The sequence below is a fragment of the Scyliorhinus torazame genome, chromosome 9 (assembly GCF_047496885.1).
Source record: "Scyliorhinus torazame isolate Kashiwa2021f chromosome 9, sScyTor2.1, whole genome shotgun sequence".
NCBI lineage: Eukaryota > Metazoa > Chordata > Chondrichthyes > Carcharhiniformes > Scyliorhinidae > Scyliorhinus > Scyliorhinus torazame.
In genome coordinates, this window is record NC_092715.1 from 186,890,155 (window position 1) to 186,907,307 (window position 17,153).

At 54.6% G+C, this 17,153-nt stretch overlaps 1 protein-coding gene across 1 annotated transcript in view; it reads right to left on the reverse strand.

Annotated features, from left to right (window-relative positions):
- The window catches only part of glis3 (GLIS family zinc finger 3), an 896,860-nt gene that overhangs the window by 46,864 nt on the left and 832,843 nt on the right, over positions 1-17,153 (reverse strand). Inside the window, exon 10 of the mRNA XM_072516903.1 lies at positions 3,412-3,594. Coding sequence (XP_072373004.1) covers positions 3,412-3,594 — 183 coding nt within the window. The remainder of the gene's footprint in view (positions 1-3,411; positions 3,595-17,153) is intronic.

Consider the following 17,153-nt stretch of genomic DNA (forward strand, 5'->3'; position numbering starts at 1 on the left):
ATGCTGGCACATACTTATACTAATCCACGTCCGTGTGAATCCCGGCCCAGAGCGATTGAATGGGCCCATTTATGCCTACCCTCTCCTTTCTAGCCATTAACCAATCCTCTCCACATGCTGATATATTACCACAAACTCCATGAACCCTTATCTTGCCTATTAACCTTTGTACCAGATCAAATGTCCTTTGGAAATCGAGGTACAAGACATCGAGGCGCCGTTTCAGAGAATCGCCTGGGGCGCCATTTTTACCTGCCACGCCGGTCCGACGCCCTCCCGCGATTCACCCCAGCGGCGAGAACGGCCACGTCAAGGTCTGCGCGGCGCAGGCCAGAGAATCGCCCGGGACCCCCAAAATGGCAATTCTCCGCTCTCCTGATATTCTCTGCCCCGGATGGGCCGAGCGGCCTGCCCAAAACGATGGCTTCACGCCGGCGCCATCCACACCTGGTCGCTGCCGAGATGAACACTGCGGGAACGCTGGGGGGGGGGGGGGGGGTGGCGGCCTGTGGGGGGGCGAGGGGGGTTCCTGCACTGAGGGGGTACTCAAAAGGGGTCTGGCCCACAATTGGTGCCCACCGATCGGCGCGCTGGCCTCTCTGAAGGAGGACCTCCTTCCCTCCACTGCCCCGCAAGATCGATCCTCCATCATCTTGCGGGGCGGCCGCGGGGAGGACGTCAACCGCGCATGCGCGGGTTGGCGCCGGTTATCCCGCGCATGCGCGGTTGACGTCATTTACGCGGCGCCGGCCCTATCATTTACGCGGCGCCACTTTTACGCGGCGCCAAGACCTGCCGCGCGGAAATGACGCGGCACCGCTCCTAGCCCCCCGGGGGAGTGTGAATCGGGGTCTGGGAAGTAAAACACTCCGGTTTTCACTCCGCCGTCGGCAGTTAGTCTCCAGATCGGAGAATCGCGCCCCTACTCTTTCCCCTTTATCTCCCTACTGGTTACACCTGCAAAAACGTCTAATAAATCTGTCAAACAGCAATTCTCTTCAGTAAAACCATGATGATTTGTTCGAATCATACTGTACTTTGCTCAGTGCACTGTTAAGACTTCCGGAATAATAAATTCAAGCATTTTCCCAACAACTGGGGCAAAATTCTCCTACCCGCCCCGCCACATTTCTGCCCCGACCGGCCGGCGGGAGTCTCCGTAACACCGGCCGGTCAATGGGGTTTCCCATTGTGGGGCAGCCCCACACCGTCGGGAAACCCCCGGGCGCCGGCAAAACGGAGACTCCCGCCGGCGGAGAATGACGCCCCACATGTTTGGTCTCTAGTTCATTATTTTCTCTCTCCCTTTTTTTTAAAAACGCGGCGTAACCTTTACCAAAATCCATTCCAATGGGACTATTCCCAAATCTGATCAATTGACTATTTATACAGATTGCTCTTCATGGTGATATGTGTATATCTTTAGACTTCTGTGTGTATGTATATATTCTGTGCATTTCACTTGGATTTCTAAATCTCCCTTCACCTATTCTCCTCCCTCCCGGTTAGTTTAAAGCCCTGCCCACTGCTTTCACAAAGAGTCATCCAGACTCGAAAGGTTAGCTTCATTTTCTCTCCACAGATGCTGTCAGACCTGTTGAGATTGCCCAGTATTTTCTGTTTTCCGGCCCAGTAGATGAGCTGACTCTTCCCCAAGTACTCATGTCAATGCACCCCTTCTCCCTGCAGCACTCTGAGCCCTGCATTTAATTTGCTTGTCTGTTTGACCCTCTGTCAATTGATGTAAATGGCAAACGCCTGATCTTAAGTTGGGGAAAGCAACCTCAGTATCTAGTCATTCGTAAATCAACCATTTTTTATTTTGCCGTTCTATTTTCCTCCAAACGTTTGGGAAAACACTGGCTGATAATCAGCTCGGAGTTGCTTTCATTTCCCGCCCTCTATTGTACATTTGCAGGAAAGGTGGTGGGAACCCTGTTTACACTTGTAAATGTGGTTTACACTGTAATTCCAGCAAAGTTTGGATGGCACAGTGGCAGCCGCTCCAAGTGATGTTTAAAGAACTAGCATTTAAAAAATAACTGCTTTTCCGAATCCTTTGCATGGAAAAAATTGTCAAAACAAATTCTGAAAAACGCTAAAGGAAAGTATAACCAGCTTGAGTTTCTTGGCTGTTTCATGATGTGGTTGGAAGCACTTGTATATATTACAACCATATTAATGCAGCTCCAATCAGCTTCAGTTCACTATTTAATGGCCTTTGCCACATTTGGCTTTCTGTCTGGTTTTAGAAAATGAAAAATAAACAAAGCACAAGAATGAAATAACAGCACCATTTTCAATTGTGATTTGGGTATTTCCTGAACAGGTGTCGAAGTGATTATTCAGCTTCAACACTTAAACACTTGGGGGGGAAAAAAAATCTCAATTTAAAATAATAATGATAATGCTGATGCAACTGTGAGTGATGTAAAATTTGCTTGCATCATTAAAATTATAACATAGAACATACAGTGCAGAAGGAGGCCATTCGGCCCATCGAGTCTGCACCGACCCACGTGAGCCCTCACTTCCAGCCTATCCCCGTAACCCAATAACCGCTCTTAACCTTTTTGGTCACTAAGGGCAATTTATCATGGCCAATCCACCTAACCTGCATATCTTTGGACTGTGGGAGGAAACCGGAGCACCCGGAGGAAACCCACGCAGGCACGGGGAGAATGTGCAGACTCCGCACAGGCAGTGACCCAGCGGGGAATCGAACCTGGGACCCTGACACTGTGAAGCCACAGTGCTATCCACTTGTGCTACCGTGCTGCCCATAACACTGCAATTGAAAAATTATTCAGGGACTGGACAACCACCTAATTGTCAAATCAAATTTGCAACAAGGAGCAACACTGTATTCTCATTGTTAATGACTATTTATTCATATCTTGTGACTGCTTAAGTGTTTTCAACTTTAATTCCTCCTCCCTTTAATTCCCCCCACTTCCTTAAATTTTTCAACTCGCACCACGATGCAATATTACAAAACCTCACCCCACACCTGGGGCCTAGAGTGAGATTTTCTCAAAATTCTCTGGCAATGTTGCTCTTTAACCAAAGTTTAGAGGTAAGGTTTATCCCCCTTGACCGTTACCATTCAGGAAACAATTTAAACCATCAGATGTCACTACTGAAGCTTTTCAAAATGATCTTTTATCTCTGATCTTTTCGTACAGGCAATGGATAGGCAACTAGGGAAGGGCAATGACTGCTGGCTTAGCTCGTGATGCTCACATCCCTAAAAATGAATACAAAAAACATCATAAGGTACAGTCCTAGCACTGGAGATTGTTTAGTAACTACAGCTTGAAAACCTCTTCTTAAAACCTCATTTCAATGGCTCATTACAGAATAGGAGAACTGTGGTGTTCTTGCATCGCATAAGAATAAACAGATAGTCACCTGGAAAACTGGGATGAGCGGACAAAGCTCTGTGGAAGACATCAAATCCAGATTGTCCCACATTTGTGGGAAGAACACAGTCTTCAAATGAAGGCACCATATTGCGAGGACTAGCTTGGCATATATTTCGAGAAGTTTCATTATACTGAGGAGGGTAAAAAGTCTGTAGCTGGCCATAATAACCTATAAAGAGAAACAAAGCAATGAGATAATTAATTAGGCCTAACCAGACTCAACTGTAGAAGTTTACTTTTGTTGTGTTACTTCTGAAATTCATCTTCTAAATTCTGAAAGCTGTTACAAGTTTTCTCAGAATCAGACAAAGAGAGGTGGTGAAATTCTCCTTCCTTAGACTAAGGGCTGGATTCTCCGATTGCCGACGCCAAACTCGTGTTCGGCGATTGGCCGGAGAATGTGTTTTTATGCCAAAATCGGAGGTGGTGCCGTTTTCCGGATGCTCCTCCCCCTCAAAAACAGCATCATCGGCGAGTCCGCCGCACGCTGCCGTTGGGACGGCCTCAGGACATCACCAGAGGCCCTTCCCTGATGCTCCGCCCCCAATGGGCCGACTTCCCGACGGCATGGGGCGCGTGTGCTCACAGTTTCCGGGGACGTCACGTGGTGGGCGGTGGACTGTGTCCAGCACCGCCATAGTCGGGGGGTGGGGGGAGCGTTCCGCTGGCCGGGAGGACTTGGGCAGGGGCTGGGTGGACTGGTGGGGGATGGTTGTGGGGTGGCAAGGCGGGCACTCTCTGGCAGACTGGGTCCGCGTGCGGCCGGCACCATGTTGTATGGCGCGACCGCTGCAGGTCTCCGCCCTGCGCATGAGCGGCCACGGTCCTGGCAATTCTCCATCCATGTCTGCAGGTAAAGCCGGGGGCTTTACGTGGCTCGGCTGCTAGCCCCCCACCGGGCGGAGCATCGGTGCGGAGGCGGCGCCGTCTTTTTGGTCGTAAGGGGGACACAAGCTCCGGACACAGCCTCAAAATCGGAGAATCACGCCCTAAGTGTTGATGCCAAGGTAGGATTTGTGGACTTCTACAACAGCAAACCTGGTGCAGCAGCAGGACCGATTCAGCGTCTGTTGACGGGCTAGCACCGGCGCCACGTACCGGCGCCACGTGGTACACAATCGATTCCAATCAGAAATGGTGCCGGATACGCTGGATTCGTGACTGACACGAAGGAGGCTGAAAAGGTGCAGTTGCATATACACACCGCACTCTCCACACACACCATCCCCGCCAACACGATGACAGCGAGGAGAGCTTGAGACACTGCTGGACGCCATGGAGGAGAGGTGGGCAACCCTGAAACCCGGCCTGGGAAGGAGGCTGCCAGCCCCCCCGTTCATCGTGCCTGGGAGCAACACCGTCCTGGCAAACCAGCAGTGCCGGAAAACACTGCACAACCTCCTCAGGACAGCCAAGGTAAGCAGGCAGCACTGTGCCCCTGGCAACAATCCCTGACCCTCACACCCGTAACACTCCCCTCCCCCACCATCCGGAGGGCATCCGAATTCCCCACCCTGCACCACATACCGGCACTCATATCGGCTGCCATGGCCTGGTGCCCTGGCCACTGAAGCCACCAGCTATCCACCCCCTGAATAACACTGTGCATTTTCTGTTCCTCCCCAGGAGAAGGCTGCCCATAACCGCCAGGAGCGAGAAAAGACTGGAGAGGGATCGCCAGACCTCCGGCCCCCCCACCCCGGCGGAGCAGAGGGCCCGGTAAGTGGTCGGCTGGCCCGAGGAAAGGGCAGTCGCAGGGGTGGAGGTTGGGCGAGGAAGTGAGACCCGACTGTGTTGTGGTTCCCCGTGATACGTACGTCCACCACCCCCTCAACACTACCCTCACCCTCACACCACCTTCACCCCACCCTCACACCACAAACACCCACATTGCCACTCACCCCCACACCATCCCCTCATCCCGCTCCACACATCCCCACCACCCCTACTCCCCCTCGACCCGTGGTCTAATCATGCAGGAGCTACTGGTGATGGGGCGGGTCCCTCTGGTGTCCCCCGCCCCCAGCCACAGCCAGAACCCCAGGTGCTGAGCAGCGGCGAGGATACAGACACAGCCGAGAGTCTTCAACCCGAGACCCAGGAATAGCCTGGATCTTGAATCCGATGATGACACTGATTTCGAGTCACAGCTGTCTCCAACACCCACCCCCATCCCAGAAATACCCACCTCGGTTGGGCACTTTGGTGAAAAGGCTCCTGGGACATTATCTGGTGCGCACCACACACATGCTCTGGAGGTAGGAACACCTGAGGGGGTGGAAGGTCAGGGGGTGGGCCGACCCCAGGGACTAGATGCTATCCAGATGGGTTTCAGGCTTCTGGAACGGACAGTCCCTTCGATCGCGGAGTTGCATTCGCAAAGCCAGGGACCACGGGCGAAATTCTCCGGAAACGGCGCGATGTCCGCCGACTGGCGCCCAAAACGGCGCCAATCAGACGGGCATCGCGCCGCCCCAAAGGTGCAGAATGCTCCGCACCTTTGGGGGCCGAGCCCCAATATTGAGGGGCTAGGCCGACGCCGGAGGAATTTCCACCCGCCAGCTGGCGGAAACGGCCTTTGGTGCCCTGCCAGCTGGCGCGGAAATGACATCTCCGGGCGGCGCATGCGCGGGAGCATCAGCGGCCGCTGACAGTTTCCCACGCATGCGCAGTGGAGGGAGTCTCTTCCACCTCCGCCATGGTGGAGACCGTGGCGGAGGCGGAAGGGAAAGAGTGCCCCCACGGCACAGGCCCGCCCGCGGATCGGTGGGCCCCGATCGCGGGCCAGGCCACGGTGGGGGCACCCCCCCGGGGTCAGATCGCCCCGCGCCCCCCCCAGGACCCCGGAGCCCGCCCACGCCGCCTTGTCCCGCCGGTAAGGTAGGTGATTTAATTTACGCCGGCGGGACAGGCAATTTATCGGCGGGACTTCGGCCCACCCGGGCCGTAGAATCGAGCGGGGGGGCCCGCCAACCGGCGCGGCACGATTCCCGCCCCCGCCGAATCTCCGGTGCCGGAGACTTCGGCAACCGGCGGGGGCGGGATTCACGCCAGCCCCCAGCGATTCTCCGACCCGGCGGGGGGTCGGAGAATGTCGCCCCACATGAGGGATTGTCGGCAAGCATCTGCAGGCGCGGGTTGAGGAGTCCAACTGTGTGCAAGAGCAGGAAGTGGTGCCAACCATGCATGCCACCCAGGCTTACACTGCACAGGTGGCATCCGTGGTGGAGGCCTTGGGGGAAAGGGATTCGGCTGTAGATCAGCATGTCCAAGGCCTAGCGCTATCTGTGCAGGTGGTGGCCTAGGCCCAGGACAGGGCTGCGCTCTCACAGGCAGCTATGTGCCAGAGCCACCTGGGCATTGCAGCGGCGCTTCTGGGCGTGGACCAGTCACAGCGGGCCATGGCTGAGACACAGAGGGAGGTGGCCTAGTCCCAGAGGGAGATGGTGCAGCTGATGTGATACAGACCCAGAAGGTAGTGGCACAGTCAATGGGTGATGTGGTGCAATCTCAGATGGACGTGCTCCACTCCCTGTGCTCCATGGGCACGGCATGCAGACCCTGGCCGAGACAAATGCGGGCCTCCAGGGCTGACAGTACCAGGTGGCGGGGGAACCTCAGGGGATAGCTCAGCTCGCACCTCCATCCCAGGAGGCTTTCGGGCATCCTGAGGGAGGAGGAGGTGATGGGGCCTATGCCAGTGACTCCTGCAGGGGAGGTGCCTGTACATCACAGCATCTCGGACTCCTTCCCCCCTTGTATCTGGCACATCTGGTGGGCAGTGGGCAGAACGCCACCTGGGACACCCGAGTAGCAGCCGCCCCAGAAGACACCCGCCAAAGGCGACCCAGGTCGTACGGCAGGAATCATAGCAGGCCCCCTCCTATCCTGCTGTACAATCTGGGGATTCACCTAGATGTAGCATTATGGCCTGTAAGTCTAGAAAATTAGACATCAGTTAAGTTGGCACGGTTGCAGGGCACAGTTTAGTGATAGGGACTAGGGCACGAATCTATCTATATGTTTTCACATTAAACACCTATGCACAATGTTACAACCTGCCTCAGTACTCTGTCAGAAGGGTGTGAGGGGTGTGCTGGCCTCAGAGGGAGCGAGGGCGGGGTGGGGGGGGGGGGAATGGATGGATGTTGGGGGTGGGCTTGGTTCTGGGACCACAGTTCAGTCAGTGCTCACCATTCCCATGTTACACCACCCCCGCCCCCTCAAATGTCCCAACCTCTGCCACCCTTTGGGATCCGACGGGGCCATGCGATGGAATGGCCGGCCCACATGCAGGGATCACCCAGGTCCCAGGTGAACGGTGGAAAGTGCTACCATGGGCAGGAGTCAGACGTTGTTGAAAGAAGCTGAGCACCAGAGCTCATCGCAGAGCGGGTTGTCATTATCCTCCATTCCATGGATAAGAACTGCTGTTACGGTCAACCCAGGGCCCACATCCCTCTGCAGCAGGTATGTATCATGGAGGGTGTTACAGGTGGGGGTGGGGGTGTGGGGGGGGGTGGCGGTGGGGAAGGTGGCCACGGAGAGGGATGGTGTGCAGGTGGGATGTGGTGCTCGTGCCCCTGGTCAATACCCCCTAGTCGGTGAACTTGGAGGTGATCAGAGCATCCCGTGGGTGTTGGCCCTGACGCACGCATTGTGCGGTCTCCTGTGCCTGCCCGGGCCCCATGTCCTGCCCATCCTCGCCCTCCCCACATCCTCCTCAACTAATGATGACTGGCGTTCATCCTCTTCCAGCACGTCGTCCGTCTGATACGTGATGCTGTGGAGGACGCAGCAGGCTGCCACGATGCGGGCGATCCTCCCAGTCCATAGTGGAGGGCCCCTCCAGAGCAGTCCAGGCACCTGAACTGCATCTTCAGGAGGCCGAAACACTGATCAATCACGCTGCATGGGTGTCATTGGAGCCGGTTTTCACATCAGTCTGTGGCCTACAGATAGGCAACATGAGCAACGACCACAGCGGAGAGCCCCTGTCATCCAGGAGCCAACCCCTCAGCCAGGGGTCCACCTCGAAGAGGCTGGGAATTGTCGAGTGTGCCAGGATGAAGGCGTCGTGTACACTGTCCGGGTGTCAGGCGCAGACGTGCATCTGAAGGTCACACACCAGCTGCACATTCATCGAGTGTCCACGTGGACTTCAATAAGTCCCTTGACAAGGTCCCTCATGGCAGACTGGTATAATAATAATCTTTATTAGTGTCACAAGTAGGCTTACATAAACACTGCAATGAAGTTAATGTGACAATATCCTAGTCGCCACACTCCGGGCTCGGTTAAGGTACACTGAGGGAGAATTCAGAATGTCCAATTCACCTAACAAGCACGTCTTTCGGGATTTGTGGGAGAAAACCTGAGCACCCGGAGGAACCCTACGCAGACACGGGACAAATTTGCAGACTCCGCAGACAGTGACCCAAGCCGGGAATCAAACCCGGGTCCCTGGCGCTGTGAAGCAACAGTGCAAACCACTGTGCTACCGTGCCGCCCTGGTACAGAAGGTGAAGCCACATGGGATCAGAGGTGAGCTGGCAAGGTGCTTTTATGAATGGAGGGCTGTGACTAGTGGTGTTCCACAGGGTTCAGTGCTGGAACCTTTCTGGTTGACGTATATATAAATGATTTGGAGGAAAATGTAACTGGTCTGATTAGCAAGTTTGCGGGCGACACAAATGTTGGTGGAATTGCAGATAGCGATGAGGACTGTCAGAGGATATAGATCAGTTAGAGACTTGGGAGAGATGGCAGATGGAGTTTAATCCGAACAAATGTGAGGTGATGCATTTTGGAAGGTCTATTACAGGTGGGAAATATACAGCAAATGGCAGAACCCTGACAGGCAGAGCGATTGGGTATACATGTCCACAGGTCACTGAAAGTGACAACGCAGGTACCAGCCCCCCCGAACAGGCTCCGGAATGTGGCGACTAGGGGCTTTTCACAGTAACTTAATTTGAAGCCTATTTGTGACAATAAGCGATTTTCATTTCATTTCATTTCAGGTGGAGAAGTTAGTCAAGAACACATACAGCATTCTTGCCTTCATCAGACGAGGCATTGAGTATAAAAATTGACAAGTCATGCTGCAGATCTATAGAACCTTAGTTAGGTCCTACTCGGAAGATGGGCGGAATTCTCCGACCCCCGCCGAGTCAGAGAATCGCCGGGTGGCGACGTGACTCCTGCCCACACCGGCCGCCGAATTCTCTGGCACCGGAGATTCGGTGGGGGCGGGAATCTCACCGCGCCGGTCGACGGCCCCCCCCCCCCCCCCCCCCCCCGGTGATTCTCCGGCCCGCGTTGGGCCGAAGTCCCGCTGCTGCGCTGCTGTCATGACAGCCCCGCCGACGTGAATCAAATCACCTCCCTTTCCGACGGGACTGGCGGCGGGGCGGGCTCCGGGGTCCTGGGGGGGGGGGGGCGCGGGCCGATCTGGGGTGCCCTCACTGTGCCCGCAATCGGAGCCTACCAATCCGTGGGCGGGCCTGTGCCGTGGGGGCACTCTTTTCCTTCCGCCTCGGCCATTGCCTCCGCGATGGCTGGTGCGGAAGCGACCCCCCCCCCCCGCGCATGCGCGGGGATGACGTCAGCAGCCGCTGACGCTCCCGCGCATGCGCAGCCTTCCGCCGACTGGCGAGGTCCCTTCGGTCCCAGCTGGCGTGGCGCCAATGGCCCTTCCTGCCAGCCGGCGGCGCCCCGACCACTCCTGCGCGGGGCTGGCCCCTCAAGGTGAGGGCTTGACCCCTAAAGGTGCGGAGAAATCCGCACATTTGGGGCGGCCTGACGCCGGAGTGGTTCCCACCACTCCATCCCGCCGGGACCCCCCGCCCCGCCGGGTAGGGGAGAATCCCAGCCTAGTGTTCAATTCTGGTTGCCACACTACTGTGGTAGTCACCACTTGCTGTATTATATGTATTACGGTAAGACACATATACTAGAGGTACATGGGTAAATCCCTGCCTGCTGGCTCCGCCCAGTAGGCGGCGTATAAATGTGCGTGCTCACCGGTGCTGAAGCCATTCTGGTAGCAGCTACAGGAGGCACAACATCTTTGTTCAATAAAGCCTCGATTATTCCACTACTCTCGTCTTTGTGGTAATTGATAGCGCATCAACTACTAGAAGGATGTGGAGGCTTTGGAGAGCGTACAGAAGAGGTTTACCAGGATGTTGCCTGGTATGAAGGGCATTAGCTATGAGGAAAGGTTGGATAAATTTGGTTTGTTCTCACTGGAACGACAGAGGTTTCAGGGCGACCTGATAAAAGTCTACAAGATTATGAGGGACATGGACAGAGTGGATAGTCAGAAGCTTTTTCCCAGGGTGGAAGAGTCAATTACTAGGGCCATAGGTTTAAGGGGCAAAGTTTAGGGGAGATGTGTGAGGGAAGTGTTTTAAACAGAGGGTCGTGGGTGCCTGGAACTCACTGGCATTGGAGGTGGTGGAAGCATGTACGATCTGACAAATACATGAATAACAAGGGAATAGAGAGATACGGACCCCACACTTGTAAAACGTTTTAGATTGGACGGGCAGCATGGTCAGCGCAGGCTTGGAGGGCTGAAGGGCCTGTTCCTGTGCTGTACTTTTCTTTGTTCTTTGAGTGAAATTCCTTTCGGTTCATGTAGAGTGGCCTGTCATCTGCAGGCGCTAGTAGGGCGACCTGCATCCTGTCGATTGCAACCTACACCCGGGGCATCTCGGCAATGGTGGCGAACTCCGCTGCCTAGGTATCCTGCTGGGCCCGGTCCACATCGAAATGGATGTATTGTGCCAACATTGTGCTGGGCATATAGGGTCTCCCCCATTTCCCACTTTGCCAGGTGCGCCATGGTCTGGCAGATATCTCTCCCTGCTCTGCCGGAGTATTCAACGGCATGCTCGGTCCGGCAGGTCTTCAAATAACAGGCGCTCAAGATACACGCGAGCCCACATACATCTACTCCTTTGCACCTCATCCTCCTCCTCCTCAGCCTGTTGGATGGTCAGCTCTCCATCCTCAGCAGCTGCCTCCTTTTCTGCTGGGGCACGCTCTGTTGCTGCAGCTTCCTCCACCTCGAACAGCTCCAGCCGTACAGCCGCAGGGCATCCCCGAGTGCTGCAGTGACTAGTGGAAGGCTACCATTGCTGGTTGAATTTAAATATCCATTGCCTGCAGGGGATGAAAGGCTGACATGTTAGCATGGTACCATGACCAACCAGGTCCAATGGGTTACATGGCGGCCCCGGTTGGCACCAAGGACCCTGCTCCCTCGTGTCCCCACACCCTTCCCCATCCACACACCCCTGGCCCCGTCGGTGCCTGGCATCGTGGGGGTCTTTGGTTCCTGTCCCTGCTGCCAGGGATACCGTTGGCTGCCGCTGCCCATGCCAGCGGTACGCTCGTGGCCCTCCTCCGGCTCCCCTCTGCAGAGGCTACTGTGGGCATTGCCCTTGGATGGGCCATGCGATGCCCTGCGAGCGAGTGGCGGCCGGTTGGGAGAGGGGGGGGGGTGATATGGTGGAGGGTGGGGGCTGGGATAGTGGAGTGGAGGGTGAGGGCTGGGGTGTAAGGTGGGTGCACCCATACGGCCGGTGTCAGTCTACAGAACCAGGGGTCAAGATTGGTGGTCAGTAGGGTGTGCAGCAAGATAGCTGCCCTGCAGGCCAAGGCGGTCCATGCCTGGACACCGCCCCAGTCCCATGGGGAGTCATCCTAGCCCCACGGCCCACCCCTGGTCATCCCCCTCTCAGCCCGGCCAGTGTGCAGCCCGGCAGCCCATGGTCATGCCTCACTGTATCTCCTACCTCCTCTCTCTCCCTCATGAGCCAAGGCGCCTGTTTCTTGATCTTTAAAAGCACAAGAAGTGGCGGAGAATCACGGAGGCCCCGAGAATACAAGGTCAGGCCCACTAGTGATATGCCAATGGTATTTACTGTATATGCGGAGTGGAACGCAGTGACGCCGCTGTAGAGGCGCTGGAGAATTGCGATTTGGTGTCAAAACCGATTCTCCACCCAATCGCATTTCCTGATTCCGGCGTCGGTTGACAGAGAATCCCCCCCCCCAAGGATGTTGCCCCTAGACATTGAAGGCTTGTCATCCTCTCAGCAGCTGCCACATATTAAAAATAAATGTAAACAGTTAACAGGTTAACCAAGATGGCGGAGCTTGGAAAGGAATTTTGGACTCATCAAAGCTGGCATTTTGCGACTCTTTGCGTGAGTGATGGGCAAATGAATCAAAATTTAAAGTGATCTAAATTGACTAAAGTGCATTTTCAAGTATTTACAAATACTTTGAGCCAAATCAATTTTCTAGCTTTATTCCGTGCTCAACTCAAATAGGAAACTGCAGTGTAAGTGAAATCAATTAATGTTATTACAGTATGATCTGCAATTACAAAATGACATTGAAAATACTACATTCTCGATGTAAACGTCTGCATCGAAATATGTGCCGATCAGCTTTAGAGACAACACGTCTTTGCACGTGACTAAAAGCAGCTGTTCTCAATGTTCAGCAGAAAATTACAATGAATTAAGTGCTCCACTTGCTGGAACAGGACTGTTTTGCAAAAGGTTACAGCTGAGTCCTATTACAGGAGAAAACTGCTTCTATCGAAGCCAAGCCAGCTGGCAGGGCCAATCGGAATGCATACTGTATACATCCTTCACACTGCCTTGCCCTCAATCTGCATGTTTGCACCGTCTCCAACTTTCTATTCACAATTCAGAGATTCATACAATATTGTCTGCTGCAACCAATAGCCTTGTATCAAGAAACCCAATAATTGTTGGGGAAAAGGTACAATGCCCCATAATATCATGTTCAATGTGAAGGGAAAAATACAGAATACTTTAATAATTTCAACAACAGCTACATGAAACAAATAAATTCATAATTTCAACAACAGCTATATCATACAAATGAATTAAGAATAAAATGCTCCCTCTCCCTATTCTTCCGGTCTAATTAATGTTTTTGTTCTGCTTACTTTGTTTTGTTACATTTATAAGGTTTATAACAATATAGGTAAATGAAACAGGTTATGTGACCTGCTCTGCAGTCTGCGTGACAGTATGTCTGGATGGTTTGATTGTTAGAGATCAAAAGAAGGCTTAGATTATTCCACTGAAAAAAAGTGCAAGGTACTTATGTTTGGACACAAAGGCAGCAGTCTCTGAGTTTAAAAAGGATAGAGTCTCCCAGAGTTCTACAAAGGTGTTTAAGGTAGTGTGGTAAACCACTGTTAGTGTATTATATGTGTTGCGGTAAACTGTTACTGTACTACATGTATTGTGGTGAACCACTGCTTGATGGTTCCGCCTCCCCTTGGGCTTGCTATAAAGGTGGCTGACCTCCGGTACTGCCCCAGTTCAGGATCAGTGGCCAGGAGGCTTTCTGTTTTGCTTATTAAAGCCACAGTTTTGTTCACTACTCGTCTTGTGTTAATTGATGGCACATCAATTTAATAAGCTAAACATTTAAGATGAATTCATAACTCAAGCCTTATCGCCTGGAGCTGGACCCACAAGCAGCCGACGCCACTGCGACATTCGAGCACTGGCTGAGCTGCTTCGAAGCTTACCTTGGATCCTCCACCAACGACATCACCGACCTCCAAAAGCTTCAAATACTCAACGCACGGGTGAGCCCCCTCGTATACGGAGGTGATAATGCTGCTCAAGGGAGAGTATGTCAAGGCAGTAAACAAAGTGTACGGCAGGCACCTCCTTGCCACGAGGCGACAACGCCCCGGAGAATCACAAGCCGAATTCCTGCGAGTCTTGCGGCTACTCGGCCGGAACTGTGCTTGCCAGGCGGTATCGGCTGTCCAACACACGGACCTGCTGATCAGGGACGCCTATGTCGTGGGCATTAAATCCAATTACATCCGCCAGCGTTTGCTAGAAGGGAGTACACTCGACCTCCCAGAGACAGTGCAGCTCTCAAACTCGCTGGAAGTGGATTTCCAGAACATGGAGGCCTACACATCCGACCACATGGCACCTTCGTGGACATCGTGGGCGCTGCCATCACCCGACTTGAGTGCGGTGCAAGTCTGTGCTACGCAGCAGCCCGCCAACGCCGGAAGCCCGAAATGCTACTTTTGCGGCCAGGGTAAGCACCCCAGAAAACGCTGCCCTGCACGGAACGCGATTTACAACGGGTGTGGGAGAAAGGGCCACTTCGCCAAAGTCTGCCAGGCCCGACCTGTCCCTAAAGTTCCTAGGCCCAGCAGCGCTGCCTGTTGTCTGTCAGGACCACACCCATCTGCCCAGCCACCCGCCATGTGCGACCCATGGGGGCCACCATTTTTGACACCACCTTCAATGCCACCTGCCACGCGCGACCCATGGGGGCCGCCATTTTGGAACCACTCCGCCGTCTCCCGGGACCCCTGCTCACACGGTCGTTTGCTGGCCACTGCTACCTCTACCGGCCCACCCACCACCTTCCGAAATTCGCCTCCATCACACTCGACCAGTCTCGACCTCATCATCTCACGGAATCCGTCCGGATCAACGGGCACGAGACAGCTTGCCTCTTCGGCTCCGGGAGCACAGACAGCTTTATCCAACCAGATGCGGTAAGGCGCGGCTCCCTCCAAATTTTACCCGCGACCCAGAAAATCTCCCTGGCTTCCGGATCACATTCCGTAGAAATCCGGGGGTACTGTGTCGCGACCCTTTCGGTACAAGGCGTAGAGTGCACTAACTTTAAGCTCTATGTCCTCCCCCATCTCTGCGCTGCCCTATTACTGGGCCTTGACTTCCAGTGCCACCTCCAAAGCCTTACCTTGAAGTTCGGTGGACCCCTGCCCCCCCTCACCGTCTGTAGCCTCGCGACCCTTAAGGTCACCCCACCCTTGCTCTTCGCTAACCTCACCCCGGACTGTAAGCCCGTCGCCACTAGGAGCAGACGATTCAGTGCCCGAGACAGGACCTTTATCAGGTCGGAGGTCCAGTGACTCCTACGAGAGGGGACCATTGAGGCTAGTACCAGCCCCTGGAGAGCTCAAGTGGTGGTCGTCAAGACTGGGGAGAAGCACCGGATGGTCATCGACTACAGTCAGACGATCAACCGGTACACGCAACTCAATGCGCACCCACTCCCCCGCATATCTGACATGGTCAATCAGATTGCGCCGTATCGAGTCTTCTCCACTGTTGACTTGAAGTCCGCGTACCACCAGCTCCCTATCCGCCCGGAGGACTGCCAATACACTGCCTTAGAGGCAGATGGCCGCCTCTATCACTTCCTCAGGGTTCCCTTCGGCGTCACCAATGGGGTCTCGGTCTTCCAGCAAGAAATGGACTGAATGGTTGACCAGTATGGGCTGTGGGCCACGTTCCCGTACCTAGAAAATGTCACCATCTGCGGCCATGACCAGCAGGACCATGACGCAAACCTCCAGCATTTCCTCCACACTGCTAAGCTCCTTAACCTCACATACAATAAGGAGAAATGCGTTTTCCGCACAACCCACCTAGCCATCCTTGGCTACGTTGTGGAAAACGGAGTCCTAGAGCCCGACCCCGACCACCTGCGGCCCCTTCTGGAACCTCCCCTCCCCCACTGCCCCAAGGCCCTGAAGAGATGCCTGGGATTCTTCTCATATTATGCCCAGTGGGTCCCCAATTATGCGGACAAGGCCTGACCACTCATTAAATCCACCATTTTTCCCCTGACGGCTGAAGCCCGCTTGGCCTTCAACCGCATCAAGGCAGATATTGCCAAAGCCGCGGTGCATGCTGTGGACGAGTCCATTCCATTCTAAGTGGAGAGCGATGCTTCGGACTTTGCTCTGGCCGCTACCCTCAACCAGGCGGGCAGGCCCGTTGCTTTCTTCTCCCGTACCCTCCATGCCTCCGAAATACGACACTCCTCCGTCGAAGAGGAAGCCCAAGCCATTGTAGAAGCTGTGCGACATTGGAAGCATTACCTGGCCGGCAGGCGATTCACTCTCCTCACTGACCAACGGTCGGTTGCCTTCATGTTTAATAATACACAGCGGGGCAAAATCAAGAACGACAAGATTCTGAGTGGAGGATCGAACTCTCCACCTACAACTACGAGATCTTGTACCGACCTGGGAAGCTCAATGAGCCTCCAAATGCCCTATCCTGCGGTACACGTGCCAGCGCACAAGTAGACCGACTTCGGCCCTCCCCAATGACCTCTGTCACCCGGGGGTCACCCGTTTTTTTCATTTTATCAAGGCTCGCAACCTGCCTTATTCCATCGAGGAGGTCAGGACCATGACCAGGGACTGCCAGGTCTGCGCGGAGTGCAAACCGCACTTCTATCGGCCCGACAGAGCACACCTGGTAAAGGCCTCGCGCCCCTTTGAGCGCCTCAGCATCGACTTCAAAAGGCCCTCCCCTCCACTGACCGTAACGTGTACTTCCTCAACGTTGTTGACGAGTACGCACGATTCCCCTTTGCCATCCCGTGCCCTGACATGATCTCTGCCACCGTCATCAAGGCCCTGCACAGTCTCTTCACCTTGTTCGGTTTCCTCACCTACGTCGATAGCGATCGGGGTTCCTCCTTCATGAGCGACGAGTTGCGTCAGTTCCTGCTCAGCAAAGGCATCCCCTCAAGCAGGACGACCAGCTACAACCCCCGGGGAAACGGACAGGTGGAGAGGGAGAACGCGACGGTCTGGAAGGCCGTCCTTCTGGCCCTATGGTCGAAGAGTCTCCCAGTCTCCTGCTGGCA